The 22,084-nt window shown below is 57.2% G+C and overlaps 1 protein-coding gene across 1 annotated transcript; it reads right to left on the reverse strand.

Moving 5' to 3' along the window:
• Positions 1–552: 552 nt before the first annotated feature.
• Positions 553–9,959, reverse strand: NDST1 (N-deacetylase/N-sulfotransferase (heparan glucosaminyl) 1). Its single transcript, XM_014948281.1, has 14 exons — positions 9,033–9,959; positions 7,938–8,420; positions 7,634–7,721; positions 7,313–7,467; positions 6,083–6,268; positions 5,636–5,764; positions 5,296–5,478; positions 4,973–5,069; positions 4,695–4,818; positions 4,032–4,206; positions 3,631–3,801; positions 2,609–2,718; positions 1,701–1,803; positions 553–1,581 (listed from the first exon to the last, which is right to left on the reverse strand). Exons 1-14 carry the CDS (start codon positions 9,540–9,542, stop codon positions 1,462–1,464), a joined length of 2,634 nt encoding a protein of 877 aa, XP_014803767.1. The 5' UTR covers positions 9,543–9,959; the 3' UTR covers positions 553–1,461.
• Between the last annotated feature and the right edge of the window lie 12,125 nt (positions 9,960–22,084).

Below are 22,084 nucleotides of genomic sequence, written 5' to 3' on the forward strand. Positions count from 1 at the left end.
AGCCCCACCACGGCCCCACGGAGGGGGAGGTGCAGCCCCACCACGGCCCCACGCTGGCTACGGGGGCTCCTAAAAAAATAGCTGGGTGGGAACCCCCACTGCCAACGGGGACCCTCCATCTCCCAGGATCAAACACCACATTCCATTCCCATGTTCCATCCTTGGCAAGAGCAGCATCCCGAGCACCTCCAGTGGTGGCACATCCCACATCCTCTCCATCCGACGGGAAATTTGGGCCCTTATCCCGGGAAACATATGATGTCTCAGTCTCATTTGCCAGCCCTGGCAGCAAAACCTCAGGGGACATGATGTGGGAGAGGCTGCAGCTCGGCACAGCACCACCAGTATAAAGACATGTCTCCAACTGGGAAAGGTGTCCCCCCATTTCCCCACTGACCTCCGTCCACATCACGTGTAACAACCAAAGAGACCACGTAAAATAAAACCCTCGGGGTTTAGGTACAAATTCTGGCACCGAAAAAAAAACAACCCCCTGCAAAATGGGAACCAAATGACCCCCCCACCCCCCACCCCGACCCACCCACACCCCAACATTATTAAAATACTTTTGCTTTTTAATATTCAAGAGTTTCAAAGTTCTCAGCATCCTTCCGACTGCTGTTATCTCAACGTCTGCCCTGTCCCCAAGGGCCACTCCAGGGGACGTCGGGCACCGCTCGGCTTTACCACAGGAAACACCACGCGTGTACAAGATTGCAACAGGGGGCTCGGGGGGGACAGGAGTGTGCTGGGGCCAGCACACCGGGGCCAGGACACCGGCCCCTTCTCCTGCTCGGCCATCGTCCCACCGTGCCGCCCACAGAGAAGGAGGAAGAGGTTGAGGAGCTTGAAAACCAACAGAGATGATGAAAAAATCGTGCCCGAGTCTTTAAAAGAAAAATCCGCCTTTTTTGCAGCTTTTCCAAGTAGGTGTCAGGGGAATCTGGGAAAATCTCCTGCTTCCTGCTGCCAGGCTGAGGGCAGGAGCGCGTACGGGTCCCTCTGTGCTTTGGGTCTCCACCAGCTCCATTCCTCTTCTCCAGCTCAGCAAAGTCACCTCCAACGTGCCCAGAGCAGCTCCTCCACCCTCAGACCAGGAGGTACGGGATGGCTCTGCCGCTGCCCTCAAGCCCAGGGGATTCAGGGCCAGTTTTGGGCAGAGAAAGGGGGGAATTTGTGCCACTTCCCCATGTTGGAGAAGGGCGGGAAGGGATCTCACCGACAGGCCCGGGAATTAAAAAGGAAAAAAAAAAATAAAATGGAAGAGAAACGGGTGTGGGGTAGGTGGAGAGGTGGCAGCGCGGGGATCGCAGAGCCAGGCCACCGCTGGGGCAGCCTCCAGCACAACCATCTGCTCCTGGGTGTCCCCTCCAAGGCCATGGCTGGGTATTGCTGAGGAAGGTCCCGCTGGGTGCAGGGGTGGGTCCCGCTCGGGTATTGCTGGGGGGCGGCAGGTGGCAGCTACCTGGTGCTCTGCAGCTCCTCCCGCAGCCAGGTGGGCAGCGTCTGCCCCATCTTGTACAGGAGCTTGGAGAGCTCAATGTTATGGTCCCTGTAATAGTCCCGCAGGAAGGAGCGCGACTGCAACGGGAGGAGAAGAGAGAGGGAGGGTCAGGGGGACCAGCCCTGAACCCACCCCCCTGGCACAGCCCCCCCAGCTCCGCTCAGGACCGTCCTCAGGAGGTTTCCTCCATACTCACATCCGAATCCATCTCGGGGTACTTCCTCCCTTTGCTCTTTCCCAAGCATTTTGTCTTCCCTCCGTCCAGAAGCTGACACCAGAATCCTTTTTTTGGATCAAACCTGCAAAGCAAGAGCTCTACCTCACCCCTCTTGCTCCCTCAGGCTGACCAACAAGCCCTGCTGCTGCCCAGCCCTGCACGGGGACACCTCTCCACCGCTTATTAATCCACAGCCCAACCAACATCTCGTTACCGACCCCCTGGTACAACAGGTTCCCCACACAGTAAGCAGCCCCATGGGGTTCATTCGTCACCACATCACCCTGCTGAGGGAGCACAGGGCTCTACCTGAGCTTAATTATTGTTTTCTGTGGCATCTTTGGCCCTGGATGCCCTCATGAGCTCCAGGGCACCTGGGTGCAGACTCAGAGCAGCCACGTGTACGGGCAGCGCAGAGGTAAATTATTCTGGTTTGAGGAGCTCTGCAGCCTCCTGCTTCCCATGGTGGGCTTTAATCTGCAAGGTGACACCCGTGGAGGTGCCACATGGCCAGCAGCAAGAGCTGCCCTGCAGCACGTCGATGAGGAGCTGGGGTGTTGGGGCTCAACACAATCACAAGTGGCATGAATGTAGCCCTGAACCCTGCTCCAGGAGCCCAGAGCTGCTTCTGGGCTGTCCAGGGTGACACCACTGTCCCCACGGTAGTGCCCAGATAAGCACAGCAAAGCAGACTGCTTCTTGAACATTATTTCTGATTGCAGCTACCCTGGAGTAGGTCACAGCAACGAGAAGCTGCTGTTCTGGCCTCAGGTGAAACCTTGATCTCATCAAAACCAGCAGGAGCTCCGTGGTGAGCCCCAGGGCTGGGGACCACACCAGGAGCAAGGGCAGGTTGTGGGGAAGGAAAAGCTGAGGGAAGGACTCACGCCAAGGTCTTGTGATAATCGATGAAGTTGGTCACGCCGAGGAATTTCTGGACGGTCTCCATCACTTTGGCGGGTTCCGTTCGGAGCAGCTTACCATCCAGGACCAGGATCTGCAGGGAGCAAGGCAGGGTGGTGAGGTCCCACTGCCTCCCAGCCCTGCTCTGCTGGGGCACAGCGACGCCTTCACCACACCTCTTGCCATCCTGGAGCCAAATTTGCCAGAGCCAGCGAGCGCAGCGTCCCCTTTTGAACGTTAACGTGCCCCGGTGTTCACTTACACTGGGTGTTGGAAAATTAAATGCAAATAAAAGCCAGGGCCGGGATCCATCTAGGACAACATCAGAGCTTCGGCTCACGGCCACCCAACCCACGGCCAGCCAGGATTGCATTACAGCAATTACGCCAGAAGCAGACAGCTAATTGACTTTATAAGGTTAAATGACGGTGGAAAAATCATTGAGGGACTGAGCAGAATGGCCCGACGTGGCCCGGCCCCTGCCAGCAGTGCTCCGTGCGCGGGTCACAGCCGGGCTGGCATCCAGCCCCCATCTCCCCCGCAGGCAGCTCCAACCACAGGCAGCTATTTTTGTCCTGCTTCGATGTCACGGTGCCACCAGACAGGGCAGCCCCGCAGGGGTCTGTGGCCAAGAGTGGAGGGCGAGCGGTGGGTGCCCCTGCAGAGCCACCCCCAGCCCTACGGGCCCCTTTCAACACTGCTTTGCCAGAGGACCAGCAGAAGGACCTACTACCCAGGACAGGCACAAGGACATCTTTGTGCATCATCCATCACCAGCCTCACACCACAAAGCTTTCCTTCTCGCACAAAATCTGCCCTCTGCACCTTTCCCAAGTACTTTTGCTCTTCCCCACTGTGGTTTTTAGGCTGTAAGAAAAGCAGCTCCCACAGGAGCACCTCACAGCTGACTTTGGACCCAAGTTCTCTCTGCCCTGGCATCCTTGCTTGGGCGATGGGGGCTCCCCAGGGTGCTGTAGCTGTAGGGTTGGGGTGCTCCCATCCCTACCTGGTTGGCGTGGAAGCTGTTCAGCCATCGCTCGATGTGGGTGGCGTACCAGCCTGGCACCAGGCAGCGGTTCTGCAGGGTCCTCAGCTTCGGAGCAGCCTCAGGTCCTGCCGTGATCACCTCGTGGAAGGTGTATTTCAGGGCGACCGGGTCGTCGTGAGCTCGCTGGTGCTGGCAGGAACAAGCAAGATGGGTTTGTTCCTGGGGCAACCCAAATCCTGGGCTGCCCACGAGGCACCGTGGCTCCCAGGCCACCACGCCGTGGTCTCACACATCTTGTTCAGCCAAAAAAGTGCAGCACCTGCAGCCACCCCACCTCCCAAACCAAGCTGACAGAGGGAAGCCCCTGGCCCCACCGCCCCACAGGGTGACACAAGCCGAGGCAGAGGCAGGCAGCTCACCTGATACCAGGAGTAGGCTCGATCTGCAGGGTTGATGAGGATGGTGATGACTTTGGCCTTGGAGAGCAGGGCCGCAGCTCGCCGGGGAGCCACTTCTGAGTCAAAATAGTTGGCACTTTTCTCAAAGTAGAAGTCGGAGGTGGTGTTGGAGGGGATGGGGAAGAACTCCATGTACCTGGAGGAGGCACAGTGTGAAGCAGGAGGATGGGGACCACAAGCTGTCCCCAGTATCCCCCCCTCACAGGTGACACCTCAGATACTCCATACCACGTACTAACCCTGCAGGGTCCCCCCAGGTCTGACACACTGCCTGGGACTCCACAGTCCCCTCCAGGCATTCTGGAGGGCCAGGCCTCACCAGAATCCCCAGGCAGACCCCAAAACCAGAGGGTAGCAGATGCACATAAGCCCAGCTTCTGCCAAGGACACTTCTGAGTCCTGGCAAGTGGCCTTTGCTTTATGGACAACATCTCAGGGGTAAACCATGGCGGTGTGATGGCCTGAAGGCACAGGGCAGAGCCTGTGTGGGATTTGTCCCATCTTGCAGCACCTCTGCCAAAAGCCTGGTGGCTGCAAGACAGATGAGAAACCTAACAGCACTACTGCTCTGGTTCCTGAAGGAACCACCAGTCCCAGCTCAGCCCCTGCAGTGGGAAGACCTACCAGTCGATGCCCTTGTGATAGTTGTGTCCGTTGAAGAACTGTATCTCCTCAAAGGTCTCTGAGCTGGGGTAGTTGCTGCTCAGGTCTGGGTGCATCCCCAAGAAGAGATAAAGGGCAGTCGTTCCTTTGGACAGAGAGAAAGAGGGAGCTGGCTTGGGTCAAACCTCCCCCTGAGCTCTGCTTCAGGGCAGGAGAGCTGAGAGAGGCTCTCTGGAGGTGGACGGGGGACCCGGCAAGCCTCCCAGCATGGTCACAGCACTGAGGGTAAAGGGAAGCACCTGTTTTTTGAGGCCCAATGATGAGAAGTTTTGGGAATCGGTCACAGGTCTTTTCTTTGGACCAAATGTCTTTGTGACGCTTGTCTTCACAGGGATCCTGAAATGTGGGGGAGAAGGATTAGAGACAGGGCAGCCTGGACAGGACCACACACCACTGCTCAGCCCCCTCCAGCCTGAGCAGGCAGGTGGGGAGGCCATGCTGCTCAGCAGGCGGGGCAAAGACTGGGGTTATTTCCAGCCCTATTGGGCAAACTCCTTCGTGGCACCACCCACAGAACCACAGAGACGAAATGCCCCTTATTCCCCCCATTCCAGGCACATACCTGCCACAGCGGGTCCTTCTCCTCAGAGAAGATCTGGAAGTATTTCTGTGCCAGCTGCACGGGCGGCAACGTCTGGAGCTTCAAGTTGGTCCAGGAGTTCAGGAAGCGGACCAGGTGCTTGAAGGTGTACAAGCCCAGGCGGTCATTGCCGTAATTGGACAGATGGGTCATGAAGATGCTGATCTGAAGCGGAGAGGATGGAGCAGGGGTTAGTGGAGCCTCACTCAGCAGCCATCCCATGCAAACAGCTACCACCCTGGCCAAAGACGTCAGGGACATTGCCCATGGTGGCACCAGAGGACTTGTCCATCCGTCTGGGCAGCCGGAGGGCAGTACTCACGGGGTTGAGGAGCACGGTCAGGAACAATTCACCCCCGTTGATGATTTTGTCCAGCTCACTGGAGCCACCGGGGTACTCATTGTAGAAGATGGTGTGCGTGAAGAGGCCACAGGTTTGCCGGGGGAGTACCTGGGGCAGGAGAAAGACATGGATGGAGCAGCCAGAGCTGGGTTCCCTTCCTCCTCTAAAATGAAAAGGGGATCCTCAACCCCTCAGGGGTCACTGGCCCTCACCACCTGAATTCTGATGCCCACACGGGATGGAGGTGGACAAATAGGGAAGTAAGAAAGTGTCCTCACACAAGCTTCCCCCATGAAGGACGAGCAGAAGGAACAGCCCCCTCCAGCTGAACCATCTGAGCTGCCCAGAAACCATCCACAGAGGTTCTGGGTTTTGGTGGGGGAAGGCAGTGGAGAGAGGCACCAGAGATAAAGCTTGGCCACCTACCATGATGCCGTTGTGGATGAAGCCACGGCGATAGCGAGCAGGTTTCAGGTGGGGGTATTCCTCTGTGCTCGTCACTTTGATTGACCAAACCTGCTTCCAAGCTTCATACAGCTGCACGTGGACGGGGTACACGCCTGAGTGGTGGGGGGCCACAGCATACCCCATGTCAGTGGGGATGCCATGCTCCTGCAGAGAAGAGAGCAGGGAGTGGGTGACCATGGAGACTCCAAAACCACATCGTCCCAAACCAATTTATCCCCAGGGAACTACCTATTCCCAACTAGAAATAGTCAATTCGTGTCTCTGGAGAGCAACCAGGGCAGGGCTGTGCCTCCACATCCTCTCCTGACCAGGACTGTCTCCATGAAAGGGAGCTCAGCAGCAGATGTGCTGAGTGGACACTCACTTCTCTGCTTCATATGGACCATACTCATCCTTGCCATTTCTGCTGTCACCAACAAAACAACAGCAGCAAAGCTTTTCTGCGGAGAAGGAGGAGACACATCTACACAGAATTGTAAGTTGGTTTATATCAGTAGATATAAACCAGCCTGGAAATTCTGAGCTGGATAACTGCCCATCCCAAGTAAGCATGGTCCAGACTCTCTCTAATTAAGCACCTCTAATTATCAGACAATGAATTTAAGTGAGCTTGAAAATCCCTCTCTTAGGCCACAGGATTGAATTATTACAGGGTCTGGCTTCACTGGGTTTGGATTCAAGACAGCTGTGAGCAAACCAGTCGATCACAGCATGATCTGGTCTCTGGCTTTACCCAGGGCAGAGTAAGGACGGTCCAAGAGGATGGACAACCTCTTACCAAGCTGAAGGTCAGACATGACCAAACATGGCCCCAACAACTCAGCCTGCAGAGGGAGTTTCCATCAGCAGGAGCCTCCCAGCACATGGCCACCACTCCAGGATCCTGCACCATAGCCCAGCACCGCATCAAACCACGCTGGGCTGAGCACCCAACCCCAGGCTCTGTTGAAACCCAGCACACACCAACCCAAACAGACACTTCCACCCACAGAGCCATGGGTCAGACCTCCACATCCCCCGTGGATGGACCCCCACATCTCCCTGGTGCCAGGCCAGGCAGGCACAGCTGGAACACACGGATGATGTTTTCCCTTGAATGGGCAACCCAGGCTGCTTGCTGCCTCTCTGCCTCCCTTCTCCCATCCTCCCACCACCACGAGCACCCCTCGCCGGCGGCATCTTACTCACGACAGCGAATTTCTTGTTTAATGTCATCTGCTCGGCAAGAACCGACTGGTTGTGGAAGAGGTGAGGCTGCATGTGGCTCCACATGTGGGGGAACCACCAGAACTCCCTCACGTAGGACAGCAGCAGGTCGTCGCCTTCATCCTCAGCATCGGTACCTGCAGGCACGACGCTCGCCATCACCACCGGGCACTCCCAGTGACCAGGTGATGGGGTACAGCAGGGGGTGGGATGCCCCAGGACCTTCCTGGAGCCCCAACTTCGGCCTCTTTGAGCACCGGTTTGTGCTCAAAACAGGCAAAGCGATGCCCTTGCCCTCCTCACCCGTGTGGAAGAATTTCCCTGAGTATCCCAGGTTGAAGGTGAAGTTCGGGATGTGGGTGCGCAGCTCGTTCTGCGTGTTGAATAGTGCCTGGGAGGGGAGGAGAGAAAGCAAGATGTCCTAAGCATGCAGCCTTGGGGATGGCTACCATGCCAGGACAAGGACCTCTGTTCTCCAGAGCTTTCTAGAGGGGCTCCCACGGGGCCAGGAGATGCTCCAGGGGCAGGAAAGCTCATCCCTGGAGCACCCCAGAGCACCCAGCCCCACGCATCCTCTGCCCACCCAGCCAGGACATCCCAGTCACACCTTGACATCTTCCACCTTCATGCGCGTGCCCTCCTTGCCCACAAAGATGTCATCAATGTCCACCAGGATGTAGCGGTCAAGGGGTAGGGAGAGCCTCTTGCCCGTCAGGAAGGAGACAGAGTCCACGAAGACGAGCTTGTGGAGCCAGAAGTTGAGGTTGTTGCCAAAAAGCACCCTCTGGATGCCATCATGGAGGCCCAGGTCCTGCATCACGGTGGTGTGCAGCGCTGCATCCACGCTCATGTGGGGGATGGACTCAGCTGACTTGGTCTTGGCCAGGAGGACCGGCTCGTAGGTGGAGTGGTTGGACTGGAAGACGGTCCAGTCCTCACCAGGAAGCACTCCCTTCTCCACCTCGCTGGGGCGAGTGATGTACAGCAGGGGCGACTTGGGGTTGATGCTGCAGTCCTTCAGCGCCAGGTTGGAGTGGAGGAAGAGAGGGAAGCCCTTCAGCTGGGCACTCAGCAGGCTGTTCTCGTTGGCCTGGATGGGGAGAGACAGGAGCTGGAGGGGACAGGATGCCGGGGACGGAGGCATCAAAAGACACGTGCAGGCAGGGGCTCACCAGGGGCACCAATGGCTGTGCCATGGGGCTAGGTGGCTCAGCACCCTTGGAGATCCAGGTGTCAGGTCCCTCCCCTTCCTCTCCTGAGCATGGGGCACCCTCGTTCCACTTGAACACCCAATCCTGCCCACGTCCAATGTGCAAAGCCCACCAGGGCTGCAAGTCCTGGGCAGGAGAAGGGCAGGGGGCTTCTGAGTAAAATACCTGCTTGTGCTTTTGGTGAACCCCAGTAAGGGTCACTTCTGGGAAATGGGATGCTAAAAGCAACTGGACTGATCCCAGAGATGTGCTTTTACCTTCAAAACACCCAGGAGCCACACAACTCTTCCAAAGGGAGAGGGCTAAGATGGTGCCTTCTGCAAGAAGCCTGCACCCCACGCCAGGCTGTGGGTTGGCTCCACACCAACTCGGACTGCTTGCAGAAAGCAAGGGGAGGATGCAGTCCCTACAGGGCACTTGGGACCCGAGAGCCCCCCGCTCACACCCAGCCTGCCCACAGGGCCTCAGTTCACCCCACAACACCCCCTTACCTTGAAGAAGCCAATGATGCCCACGCCATACTCCACACAGTACTTGTCCAGCAGCTCCCGGTTCCAGGCATCCAGGTTGACGTACTTGAGGATGTTCTCGTAGATGATGAGGGCAAAACGGCCCCGGTCCTTGTCAGTCAGTGTGGGCATGTCCCCCTTCCCCGGGGCGATCTCTGTCCTGTATTTGAAGCGACTCGACTCCAAAATGGCCACGATCTCCTGGCCCAGCTGGGAGTAGAGGCTCTCCACAAAGACCAGCACCAAGGGGTCCGTGCGGGAGGAGTCGGCCACCTTGAGGGTCTTCAGGGGCAACAAACGGGAAGGGGCAACCTTGGGCTCGTCGCAGTCCGGCCCCACCACATCCCCGGAGGGCTCCAAGCCCCTTTTCCACCCATATAAATAATAGGCAGAGATGAAAACACTGAGCAGGCAGAAGGCAAAGAGCAGGAGCAACACCACCTGCAGAGAGAGCTGCCGGATACCCCGCCAGGCCCTGGCCAGCACAGTCATCCTTGCATCCGCAGGGCGAGGTGGGGTCCCTCTCCCCTGCCTGTCCCCTCCCCTCGCGAGCCCCGGGGAGGGGAAGAAGCAACCAACCAACCGAAGAAAAAAAAAAAAAAAATAGGTAAAATAAAACTGAATGCTACTAATAAATTAAAATCCTAGCAGGCCGCCCGCGCGAGGCTCTCTCCCCTCCAGCAGTCCGGTGTCCCTCGCTGTCCGCTTCATGTCACCATGGCAGAGGCACCGAGAGTCCCCTTGCCGAGCCGAAATCCCCGCGGTGGTGGCAGCGGTGGCAGCAGCAGCAGCAGCCCCATGGCCTCAGCGGGACGAGGGGGCGGCGGGCGGCCTCGGCGCGGCTGGCGGCGGGCACAGGGCCATGGCGGCTCCCCCGGGGTGCCCCGGTCCCCCCAGCTCCACGCGGCGCCCTGCGGGAGAGAGGGGGGATGAGCGTGTGGGGTTGGTGTCGGTACCGCCGCCGCCACTTTTATTTACGCCAGAGGATCCCTCGGCGAGCTCGCCGGCGTGCCGGGGCTTGCCGTGAGCTCCCGACGGCGCCGGGGATGGGGCGGGAGCGCGCAGGCGTGATGCAGGACCCCGGGTGCGTGGGGCACGGCAGCACCACCGAGGTGCTACGGGGACCCCCCTTCTCACGAGTCCCCGTCGCAGAGAAGCAGCCCCGCTCCTCCCGTTTGCCCAGCGGGAGCCAGGCTGTGGGGAGGAGGATGAGGGTGCAGGGGGTCCCAGCCTCCCATCGCCCAGCCCGGCTGGCAGGGAGGGATGCGGGCAGCCAGCCAGGCGGGCAGCACGAGCCAAGGTCACAGACAGGCACAGGGGAGCGCCCACATGGAGCCAAAGGGACCTTGGGAATAATTTTCCCTTCCCTATGAAAAGTCTCACTTAAACAAAAGAAAGAAAAAAATGGGATGGGCGCCGCTTTGCCAGGAGGTGAAGGCACCCGGAGGCACGTCGCTGTGGCCAATGTGCTGAAGGAAAATGTAAAGTGTTGGCACGGTGGCTTGCAGCACTGTCCTCAAACCCACCACTGGTGCCAGGGACAAGGGCAGAGGTCCCTGCTCCTGCCCCAGGAGAGCTCCCTGTGCCCTGCTGGCACCACGGCCAAGTGCCCACCCTACAGACACCAGCCGGGCACGTAACGGGATTAAACGTGGCCGGCTGAGCGGTACTGTGGATTACAGTCTGGGGCTTGGCAGGGTAATCCTGTCATCCCTGCCCTTCCCTGCAGCAACCTCTGCTCCAGGCTCCGCTTCCCAACCCCACCAGCACAGGGCTACTTCACCCAGACCCCATGCAGGCCACCAGCAGCCAGTCTCCATCACCACCTCCATCACCTCCTCCATCATCCACCAGCACCCCTCTCTGCCGGCTGTGCCAGGCACAGCGGAGAATGGCCATCTATCAATTTCTAATTAATATTTGCGCACACAGTTTATCTCTGGGCAGGACCAAAAGGAGAAGCACATGGGGACATCGCTTTGAGGGATGCGCCCATGCAGAGGGGGGCTCCCCTGCCCAGGTATCATCCCTAGGGATGTGTTATCCTTAGGGACAGCCAGGACCATGTTATCAACCATCCCAGCCACGCCACCCCATTCCCCCTCTGTTTCTCCCATCCTTTAGGGGTGCTGGGTGCTGGCAGCTGTGCTCTCACCTCCATCACCACCTCCATCATCCACCAGCAACCCTCACTGCCGGCTGTGCCAGGCACAGCGGAGCACCTGGTTCTATCAATTTCTAATTAATATTTGCGCACACAGTTTATCTCTGGGCAGGACCAAAAGGAGAAGCACATGGGGACATCGCTTTGAGGGATGCGCCCATGCAGAGGGGGGCTCCCCTGCCCAGGTACCATCCCTAGGGATGTGTTATCCCTAGGGACAGCTGGGACCATGTTATCAACCATCCCAGCCACGCCACCCCATTCCCCCTCTCTTTCTCCCATCCTTTAGGGGTACTGGGTGCTGGCAGCTGTGCTCTCATGGCCGTGGGCAGGCAAGTGACAGCCAGCAGGTTTGATGCCAGCGCTGGGGCTGGTGACTGATGGACAGGATGGCACATCCATCCTCACACCACCCTCCACGAGACAGAGCAGATGGGAATGGGGACCCGCGCCCACATCACCTGCCATTTCCAAGGGGGCTTCGTTAGTCCTCCCTCTTCTAACAGCTTTTAATTATGGTATTGAATGGCCAGCCTTTGGAGACAGCATCTCCAGGCAGATGCCAGCTTACTCTCCCTGGGGAGGAAGGTTGCCATGTCAAAGCATGAAGGCCACCCCATTCCCCCTCTCTTTCTCCCATCCTTTAGGGGTACTGGGTGCTGGCAGCTGTGCTCTCATGGCCGTGGGCAGGCAAGTGACAGCCAGCAGGTTTGATGCCAGCGCTGGGGCTGGTGACTGATGGACAGGATGGCACATCCATCCTCACACCACCCTCCACGAGACAGAGCAGATGGGAATGGGGACCCGCGCCCACATCACCTGCCATTTCCAAGGGGGCTTCGTTAGTCCTCCCTCTTCTAACAGCTTTTAATTATGGTATTGAATGGCCAGCCTTTGGAGACAGCATCTCCAGGCAGATGCCAGCTTACTCTCCCTGGGGAGGAAGGTTGCCATGTCAAAGCATGAAGGCAAACCTGTGAAGGCAGGGGGCCAGTGCTGGAGACCCCCCGAGAAGCCAGATGTGAGCCTGGACCGGGTCAGGCAGCGTCCAGCCCCATGAACCTGCTGCTGAGACAGAGAGCAGGCAGGAATCCTGCTCCACCAGTTTGCTGCTGGAGCAATCCCTCCACGGGGAGGATGCTGAGGGGTTTGGGGTGATGCTTGTGGGGTGGGGATGCTCCTGATCAGGGGTTACCCCACGGGAACAAACCCCTGCTCATCCCCAGCAGTGGTGGGAGAGCTGACAGCTCCTCGCCGGAGAAGGAAGCAGGTTTAGGTCCAAGAGCACAAAACAACCTCTTGAGAGCAACAGCTTTTCTAAAACAAAAAGCTAAACACGATGGTAAAATAGAAAAAAAAAAAAAACCCGCAGGAGCTGGCAAGGTGACAGCCGGAGTCAAACTTCCTTTTAACCTGATTTTTAGAAGCTGCTCAGGTGCCTTTTAAAACCACAGTTGTTATTTAAAAGGCACCAGCTGGAAATGTCAGCCTGAGTCCCACAGACAGATCTCAAGCCCCCAGAAACACCGTACGATACCAGCAGGCTCCCAGCACACGGATGGGGTGCTCAGCTACAGCCACACAACGAGGACCACGGGAGAAAGAGCCCCAGAAAATGCCGTTTTCTGGTGGGTTTCTGAGCAAAGCCCTGGCTGTGGTTCTGCTGGAGAGGAGGCTTAGCCACAGTGCTCTTAATCCCCCGCCCTGACAAACACAATCAGCATCCGAGCGGCTTCCCTGGCGCAGCCGGGAGCCTGGAGCACCCGCGGGGCCGGATCCGACCCCGGGGCAGGCAGGGAGTGCAACCGGTGGCTGGGGAAGCCCTTTGCTACCGGCACTTCAAATCTAAGACCAGCAGCAGGAGGAAGGGGAAAATGGTTTAAAAGCTTTTCTAAATTCCACCCCCAACCCCAGGTGTGGTCTGGGCGCTGCGGTTTTCCCCTGGCCGGAGCGACTCCCCAGGGAACCATCGCACCCCGGAAAGGCAGAGGAACCCCAGAGGGGATGAAACCACCTCCATCAGGAGCTGGCAGCACTCTCCCTTTAACCTCTGGTGGGATTTCACAGGGATGAAATGGGAGGATTAGATACAAGCAAGGAAGTGCAAGCGGATCCGGAGCAGAGGGAAGAGTCGGCAGCCCAAGCACACAACTTCGATTTATCAGGGGGTGCGACAGGTCCGGCCAAGGTGGGAGCAGTGAAGATGGGGCAGTTCACAAGTCCTGGCTGTCAAATAAATCAACTGTCCCAACCCCGCAGCCCAGGGATGGGAGGAGAGCTCAGAACCACGGGTGTGACATGGCAAGGAATTGCTCCTGCATCTCCCTCACATCACTTCAGAAAGGGCTGCGAGGGAGGGAGAAAGCATCCACCTTCGTGGAGAAGAGACCCCAAAACCTACTCCATGAGCAAAGACCCCGACCCCTGGCTCTGGTGGCTCACAGAGCCCTGGCATTCAACCCACAGAGATGGAGCCACATCCTGAACACTGCAGCCAGATGGGTCGTCCTGCTCCTCTCCTGCCAGCATCCTTTGGGTGCCCTTCACTCCCCACCGACGTGGGGACAGCCCCACCACGCCGGCACCTCTGGGTAATCACCTCCTCACCACCACACCAGCTCCTCTTCCCCACGTAAGCCAGCCCTGGGGGTTAAGCCTGGATGGAGGAGGATTTAGAGGCAAGGATGCTAAATTGCATCGCCCAGCTCAGCAATTTGCAGTCGCTCCTGCTCGGTCCAAGGCCTCCCTTCCCATATCCAACCACTCGGCTCAGCCCCACCGAGGCATCTGCTTCATCTCCCACTCAAGACATTTGATGGCAAAAGGTTACTGGAAGGTCTAAATTCAGCCAAGCTGGGACCCAGGTCCCTCAACAGGATAACAGCGTTCGTCCCACCATGCCTGCTGTCTCTCCCACACCTCACACATCCTCACCAGCATCCTCAGCAGTCACCACCCAGTGCCCTGCAGCCACAAACCACCTGTAAAAGATGCACAAAAGGCAGCCGAATTATTATTAATAGGTTTAAGTTCCCTCTAGAAGGAATCCCCTTTACACCGCTGGTAATATTTAGAGGGCTGCAGATCTAAAATGACTGAGCTAAGCATGTCCTCAGAGAGGAGATTAATGCCAGCACATTATTCAAGAGACAACTGTGAGCTTAAGACAGGGGAGCTTGCTTTGAAAATTTAAAAGTAACTGGTGTGAAAAACCTGCCTTTAAACACCAACCTCTGCACCGCTGCCTTTATCAGCTCTGAATGGCAGTGATCCCAGCTGCAACTGGAAATATCTACAAAGAGTTGGGAGAAACGGCATGGGAGAGGAGCCATCACAAAATGCAAAGGACCGCCGCCTGTCCCTGTCCCCATCACCTCCCTCCCCAGCCAGGGATGGATTCACTGGCCAAGAGACAGCACAATCAGGAGGAGCTGAACTCTTTTGCTTCGGTGTGTGGTGGTGTGAGGACACACACCAGTATCAAAGCACAGCAGGCAGCAGGTCACAGCCCCCTGCGCATCCCACTGAGGAGCTCCTCAAGCAGGGACCAAAGCCCTGCGCCGGAGAAGACAAAGCTGCAATCCAGCATAAAAACTTCAACTGCTGCAAAACTGGGGATTTTCCTCTGATCCCCACTTACTGACAGCCCAGGAGAGCCTTTAGGATGGGCACAAAGAGACACAGATGGAAGGATGAGCTGTACCGATGTCCAACTGCCTCCTGCCAGGCTGCAAACCCAGGCAGGGGAGAGGGATGCGGGGCAGACGGAGAGGGGAAAAGGAGCAGAAGGACAGAAATGAGCAGAAACGAGCTCATCCCAGCCTCTCACCGAGTCTGCCCCTGTGCCACCAGGGCAGTTTTATAATGCCAGATAAGGAGCGTCTTAGTGGTAGATTACACGGGCTGCTTAAGCGCTTTGCAAACAGTAGTTACAACACGACAGCGAAAAAAACCCACCCTGCTGCTGGCAGGGGGACAGCCCCAGCCCCGCTTTCCTAAGGACACCAGCCTTCCCCAGCTTCCCAAAAGGTGTAAAATTAAAGAAGGACAACGGTATCCCCCGATCTATCCTTGGGACAGGCAGCTACCAGTGCTGCTTCCACCACAAACCCACCCAACTCACCTTCTCCCCGCTGTGCACAGGTTGGACGGGGCCAAACAAAAGGGAATATTGGGAAAATATATCCCTGATTCATTCAAGGTGTGGAGCATTAAAATCCTCCCTTTTTCTCAGCCCTTTATTTAAAGATTTGATTTATAAAGCCTGGCCAGAAACGAATAGTTGGAGCATCCACCTGAATTGCTGCTGCTGAACCGAGTTTACTCTCTGGAAATAAAACTCCTGGCTCTGGCTGCCCATCACCTGCCCGCTCCTGCAGGAAAGAAACCAAGATAAGTGATTCACCCAGCAAAAAGAGTTATTTTTGGCCAAAATGCCTAGCTCTGGAAGAGACGTTTTTCACCCAGAAAGCCCTGTTAGCACTTCAGTTTTACTCAAAAAGATAAAAGTAATGCTTTCCTCGAGTTTTTTTGTTTGTTTGTTTGTTTTTTTCAAAAAAACAATGGTGAAAATGTTTGGGTTTTTTTTCCCTGCAGAGGGATGGAAAGGCAAGGTTTGTTGAGCAGCAAATCGCTGCAAATATTTGCTGAATTTTTCAGGGAGAAAAAACCCCAAACAAATGAAAAAAACCACCCAAAGTCCCAAAGAATTGGGTGAGGTTTCTGGAAGCCTATGATTAAAACTTTTTCCATGGCAGAGCAGCTGGCAAACCCGACCGATGGGGCTTTTAAGACCAGCTCTAGCGAACTCCAAGCCTTAACCCCACTCCCCAGGTCCTGGACCCCACTAATCCCTATCTCCCACCTCATTCCCCTGCCCTGAGGTGCCACATCCCCCCACCAGTGAGGCTGAACAGAGGAACCCCCTGGGGAGTTCACCCCACTTCTGAGCCTTGGGCATCAGTGACTAGAAGGTGGCACTGGTGGCCGCCACCTCCCTTGTCCCCAACACCCTGATCTGGAAGAGCACCTCTGTGGGCTCCCCCGATCTCCCAACACCCACATGAATTCAGCCTCCTCCATAAACTAGGCCAGCAATTAGCAGCAGTCATTAGCTCTCCTATGCCCCAGGGACGCCAGGCTGAGCAGTCAACCCCCCCCACACACCCCCAGCAGCGATGTTCCCCAACACCATCCCAACCAAACACCCCAACACCCCATGGACAGGTTACCCCATGGCAGCATGCCACTGCCCCCCAAAAAAAGCCAGAGCCCTTCACAGGTTGCTCCTCTTCACGGATATTTTTTGCCCTTGAATCCTCGGGAACAGCCTGGCTGGGAGCTGGGGGAATTCTCCCAAACCTTAATTGAAAGAGGCTCTTAACGAGGAGAGTTTCTTTTGTCTGTTAATTGAAACAGGTTCTTACTGACAAAACTCTCCATGAATTTTAAGTAGGTTCGCAGGAGGGGGAAATCCACTCAATGAATCGGGTTTTCCTGCTTTGAAATGTGCTGTGTCGGGTTCCTGCGGCTCTCCAAGTGCCTGAGAGCCTTTCTGGATAAGCAGGGCCTGAATCCCAAGTATTTTAAAAAGCAAAAAGGACGAGGGGAAAACAATCTCACGTGAATTTTTATATTTTGCTGGAGCAGCAGTCTGCGCTCTCACCGGCAGGTCGCACGAGGACTCTTACCCAAAAAAAACACCACCTGAAAACCCCTCGACACCACCTTTTGCTGCCTCTAACACTTTGCTTGGTCGGATCTTCCCCGCAGAGATGCTGGTCCTACCACGAGTGAGGGGGTGATGCTCAATCACAGAGAGCTGTGGGGCAGCAGCAATTTACCCCCTGTGCTGTGAGCCCCATGGGATGGGATGGCTGCTTCATTTTCTTAACACCTTCCCATTACAGGGAACTTGAAGTCAGCAGGAGAGCAGCCCCATCCCACCACAGAAGAACCACCAGCTGTTCTGGGGAGCACAGGCTGCTCTGCCAAGCACTAACCCGGCCCCAAAACAGCACTTTTTGCACAGCAGCGTCCATAAAACCACAGCAAGAACCAGCTCATGGAGAGCAACAAACCCTCCAGCGCCTGCATCAGGAGAAATCCCCGCAAGGATGGAGCTGCCCCCTCCTCCCAGGATGCTCCCGCTGGACCACATCCATCTTGCCTGATGTCCTGATGCTTTGCTGAGCCACAGCCAACCTCTGCTTCCCCCCAGTCTGCCAGGACAGAGCCCACTGGGAGCCCAAAGCACTGGGTGCTCAGAGCCGGTGTTGAATTCAGAGACAGATAAGCGTGGCCGTGCCCCGGCGACGGCTCCCGGGCTGGCAGGTCCTTTGGGAAAGGGCCGGGATGCTCACTGACGCACGGCTGGGATGCTCCCAAGGCCAGCACACTCCAAGGTCATGGCCAGGCCAGGCAGAGGTCAGATCTTTTATTAGACCAACGGACACAAGTTGGAAAAAACGACACATTTTGGGCACGCAAACATTCCTTGGGCCCAAGAGCACATCTGTTTTTTCCTAAAGGTTATTAGTTAGGCTAATAAAAGACATTACCTCTGAACGCAAACTTTGCCACCTCTAAAAAAGTACCAGAGGCTGCAATACCCACCACCCCAGGAGAAATGCAGAGAGCAGGAAGAGGCGCAGAGCACAGGAGATGCTTGCAAGGTCTGTTTTGTTTTCACCGTCTAAGACACCCCGGTAAAGCCCACGCTTACCCCCTATAAGCACAGCATCAGGGCTGCCTCTTGCCTCCCCGGTGTCTGAGGTTGCACAAACTGAGCAGCATTTCCCCAGGAAGCCCGTTGCTTTAGTTTACTGGCTCCCAGACTACAGCCTGAGCCCTGTCCTCTCCTTCTCCTCTGCAGGGGCTCAAGGCAAAGAAAACGCTCAAGGAACCAGGCAAAGCATCCCCAACCCATACCAGGTACCACACACAGCCCCCTCCCTCCCTCCTGGTTTCTATTCCCCTCTCCGATGTAAATCCACGAGGCCAGCGGTGCTCCAGCACAGCCAAGGGATAAATCGAGGCTGCTGGAGGAGATATAAAATGGCCTGAGCCGTACATTTAGACTTCAGGCATCGATAGCATTTTGCAGCCTTATTACAGGACTGAGCCATTAACCCTTTTTAACGCAGCCCTTTTTTCTTCAGGCTGCAAGCCCTGGGGTTGCAGAGCTGTGTAAGGCTGTGAAGAAGCAGATGGTGGTCGGGAAGGAAGGGGGGACACTCGGCGAGACGCTCGCAAGTAGCCAGAAGGCATGTGGGTTTCACCAAGTCCAAGGCCCAGGAGGCAGAGCCAAGAGAGCAGCAGACTGTCCCAAGGAACAGGGACACCCAGGGACCATCACCCTTCTGGACCATACACGGAGCTGTCAAGTGAGACACACATCTCCCCGCACAGCAGAGGGAGCTGAGAGGGACACCCCTCGCTCTACATCCAACCCTCAACATGCCCAAGCCCAGAGAGACAGTAAACACTTCTTCTTCTTCCCTGCTTTACACCAGCAATGACATTTCCAACACATTTTGGGTTATCTGTCAAAAAGAGCCCCTGGGAGAGAGCCTCAGCCTCTACAAGAGACCTGCATCTCCATGGCTTTGGACCACACCAGCAGCAGGACCAAACTCCAGGCACGCCCCCCTCTTAAATTCCAGGGCAGCTCCTCCTGGGATACCTCACATCCAGGAATCTCTTGACCTTCCTAAACCCCTCCAGGAAGGCTCAAACCACCTGAAGGCAGCACTGAGGATCTCAGCCCCTTCCTGGCCAGAGGGCTGCAGCAAGGTCCTGCTGCTTTTGGGAAGGACATGGCAACCGAGGTGCTCCCAACACCAGCCCCCTGGCTGCCCGGCCGGCAGTCACGTGTGGGATTTACGGCTCGGTATTGATTCGTCTTCTGCAAGCTCTGCCATTGCAGCCGGTGGCTTTTGCAGGAAAACAACATGAATCATAAGCTGCAGGCCGCCCTCTCCCCACGTCCGCGCTGCATGACTCACCGAGCCCTTCCAGGGGTCCCGGCACGAGGGCTGTCCTGCTCCTCCGCACCTGGGGACGGGCACAGAGGGGGCGTGCAGGGCGGCACCATCACTTGGAGACCGAGTTGTCACAGCCCCCGAGGCTTTGAGGTGGTCTCCAGGAAAGCAGCATCACGCTTTCCCCCCACCCAGGTCCTCCTTCCCCCGTCTCTGGCTCCGAAGCCACCGGTGCATGCGTGACGATGGCACATGGTAAAAATGCACAAAGCAATGGCACCACCTCGGCCAAAAACCACACAAGGAAGCCAAGGGCATTCCTGAGGTCCTAAAGTGCCTTCAAGAGCAGGGCTGGAAACATCCGCGAGGTGGACTGGGAATCCCAGCCATGGCTATGAAGCAATCACAAGATTTAGGAGCTTAATATCATGCTTTTCTCTCCGCCTTAAGTCTGGTCTCATTCTAGCAGGCTTTACCTCAACAGCCAAAAACATAAAAACAACTCAGTGAGGTACATCTAGGAGGTAAAATTCCACAAAACTCCTTTCAAGCAAAGCTCTCCACGACCCTGCCCCAGAGCACAGCTGAGAGAGCAGCTCCATCTCCAGCACCCAGACAGAAGCCCCCAAGACGGGATGCTTGGTGGGACTACGGCCCTCTGTCCCCAGCCCAGGCACCCAGAGATGCCCCCAAAACCAAACCTGGTTATAAAAGCCAGAGCCACAGGTGGAGAGGGACAGGCAGTGCTGGTGACACTCTGCAGCAGGGACACGCTCAGCCGTGCCATACTTCACTATGACACACTACTGAAATAAATATTAATCATTCCCTCTTCGTTCCAGCCTAGTTTTTGACTTGTGAGGCATCTTTTTTCTTCTGTTTAAATTACCACCAACAGCGCATTGAATATGTCCTGTTCCAGAGTACTGACAGCGCTGCGCAGGAAGAAGAAAGGGGAAAAAAACCCAAAAAAACCTGTAATAAAAAGCATGTTTGGCCGGGATGGGTTTTCCATCCCCACCCAAACACAACCACACCAGACCCATCAGCTTCCCAAAGGTGCAGGAAGCGGGAAAGGCTCCATGGACATGAGGTTTCCCATCAGCATCTGTGCCCGGTGCCAGCGCTCCAGGTAGGAAGGGAGGAATTTGGGGGCTGCAGGCAGTGGGGTGACATGGCATGCACCAGAGCTGAGTGAGGTGACCCTGCAAGCTGTCTTGGGGACCAACCGGATGGTAACACAGGAGGTCCTGGCTTCCCCACACCCATGCATGGATGCCCCAGACACGGAGGGGTGTCGTGAAGTGTGAACATTGCCATCACCTTCGCCATGCTTGCCGAAAAGGAGCACCAAGATGGGCGAATGGAAGATGCTCAGCCATCCCACCAGAGGCCAGTGAGCTTGAGGGGCTTTTTATTTTTTTTTCCTGCCGTATAAAGCCCCGCACGTTTTTTCTATTGTTTAATTTCCTTCTTCTCCACCCACGGCAAGTTCACTCAGAAGCAAGGAACTTATTTCCTATTGAATTCATCCTGCTTGTTTTATTTGGAAAAGGACGACTTCCTCAGCCAGGGTCCCCGTGCGAAGGCGAGAGGAGCAGGCACGGGGCAGCCCTCCTCCCCCGTCTGCGCCAGCCCAGCCCTGCTAAAAAACACTCTCGAGATTAAAGTAACAAAGATGCTGCTTTGCTGCAGGAAGAGCTGCCGTTTCGAGGCTGTCGGTGACAAAGCTGCATTGCAAGGCGCCAGCTTCCCAACCCTGCGAGCTGCTGGTGGAAGACCAGCCCCAGGGTGTGCTGCGGTGGCACCGGCCACCACCGGGACGGCGGGGAGAGAAGGGGAAGAGCCACGGCGTTGGGGATGCGATGGCAGGGCTGGGAGAGAGCACCAGCCTCGGAGGGACGCAGAGCCTTCCAGGTGATGCCGAAAGGTGGCCAAGCCGGCTTCTGCACCGCCGGGCATCACAGGGACAGCCTGCCTGGGAAGCGGTGGAGGTAAAAAACAAAAGACTTGGAGGAGGGGGAAAAAAAAATAAATACAGCTATGGATGAAAGGCCCAGGAGTTGACCGGTGGCTGGGTAACTGCTGGGAGCCCTTCTGGAGGGAGCGATAAGGTGCTTTATGGGGACTCCAGCCAAACTGGACAAGCCGTGTGAAAGGTGTGCACCCTCAAACCGGCTCTGGGACCCGCTGCCCTGACCTCCTGCCATCCTCTTATTATTTTTAACTAACGCCACCGACGCCCCTCCAGCGTGGGGCCGCCTTAGGCCTCTCACCCCTCGCCCTCGGCGCCCCTGCTGCGGCTCGGCCCCGACTTTTCGGGCAGCGGCCAGTCTCCGTCCATCCCTCCCTCCATCCCTGCCCACCACCCGGGGGGGGATACCCGGGCCGAGGCCACCCCGGCACGGCTTCGCCTCCTCCTCCAGAGCCCCCCGTTCCCGATGGAGGGAGGGGTGGGAAGGCACGGTGCGGGGGGGACGCGCGGCCTGATGGAGCCGAGGCGAGGTGGGCTCCGCCGCCCCGGGGCAGGCCCCGCCGGACCCCCGGCCCCGGCCGTCTCCTCCCGAGGCGGGGAGAAGGAAAGGGGGGGGGACACTGGGCAACCCGCCGAGGGGAAGGGGCGCCCGGGGGGGGGATGCCCGGGCCGAGGGCACCCCGGCACGGCTTCGCCTCCTCCTCCAGAGCCCCCCGTTCCCGGTGGAGGGAGGGGTGGGAAGGCACGGTGCGGGGGGGACGCGCGGCCTGATGGAGCCGAGGCGAGGTGGGCTCCGCCGCCCCGGGGCAGGCCCCGCCGGACCCCCGGCCCCGGCGGGGCGGGTCGGCGCGGGGGGATCCGCCGAGGGTGGCGAGAAGGGCGGCGGGGCCCGGCTCCCCGAGCCCGGCGGGTC

Source organism: Calidris pugnax, unplaced genomic scaffold (assembly GCF_001431845.1).
Source record: "Calidris pugnax isolate Ruff unplaced genomic scaffold, ASM143184v1 scaffold27, whole genome shotgun sequence".
NCBI lineage: Eukaryota > Metazoa > Chordata > Aves > Charadriiformes > Scolopacidae > Calidris > Calidris pugnax.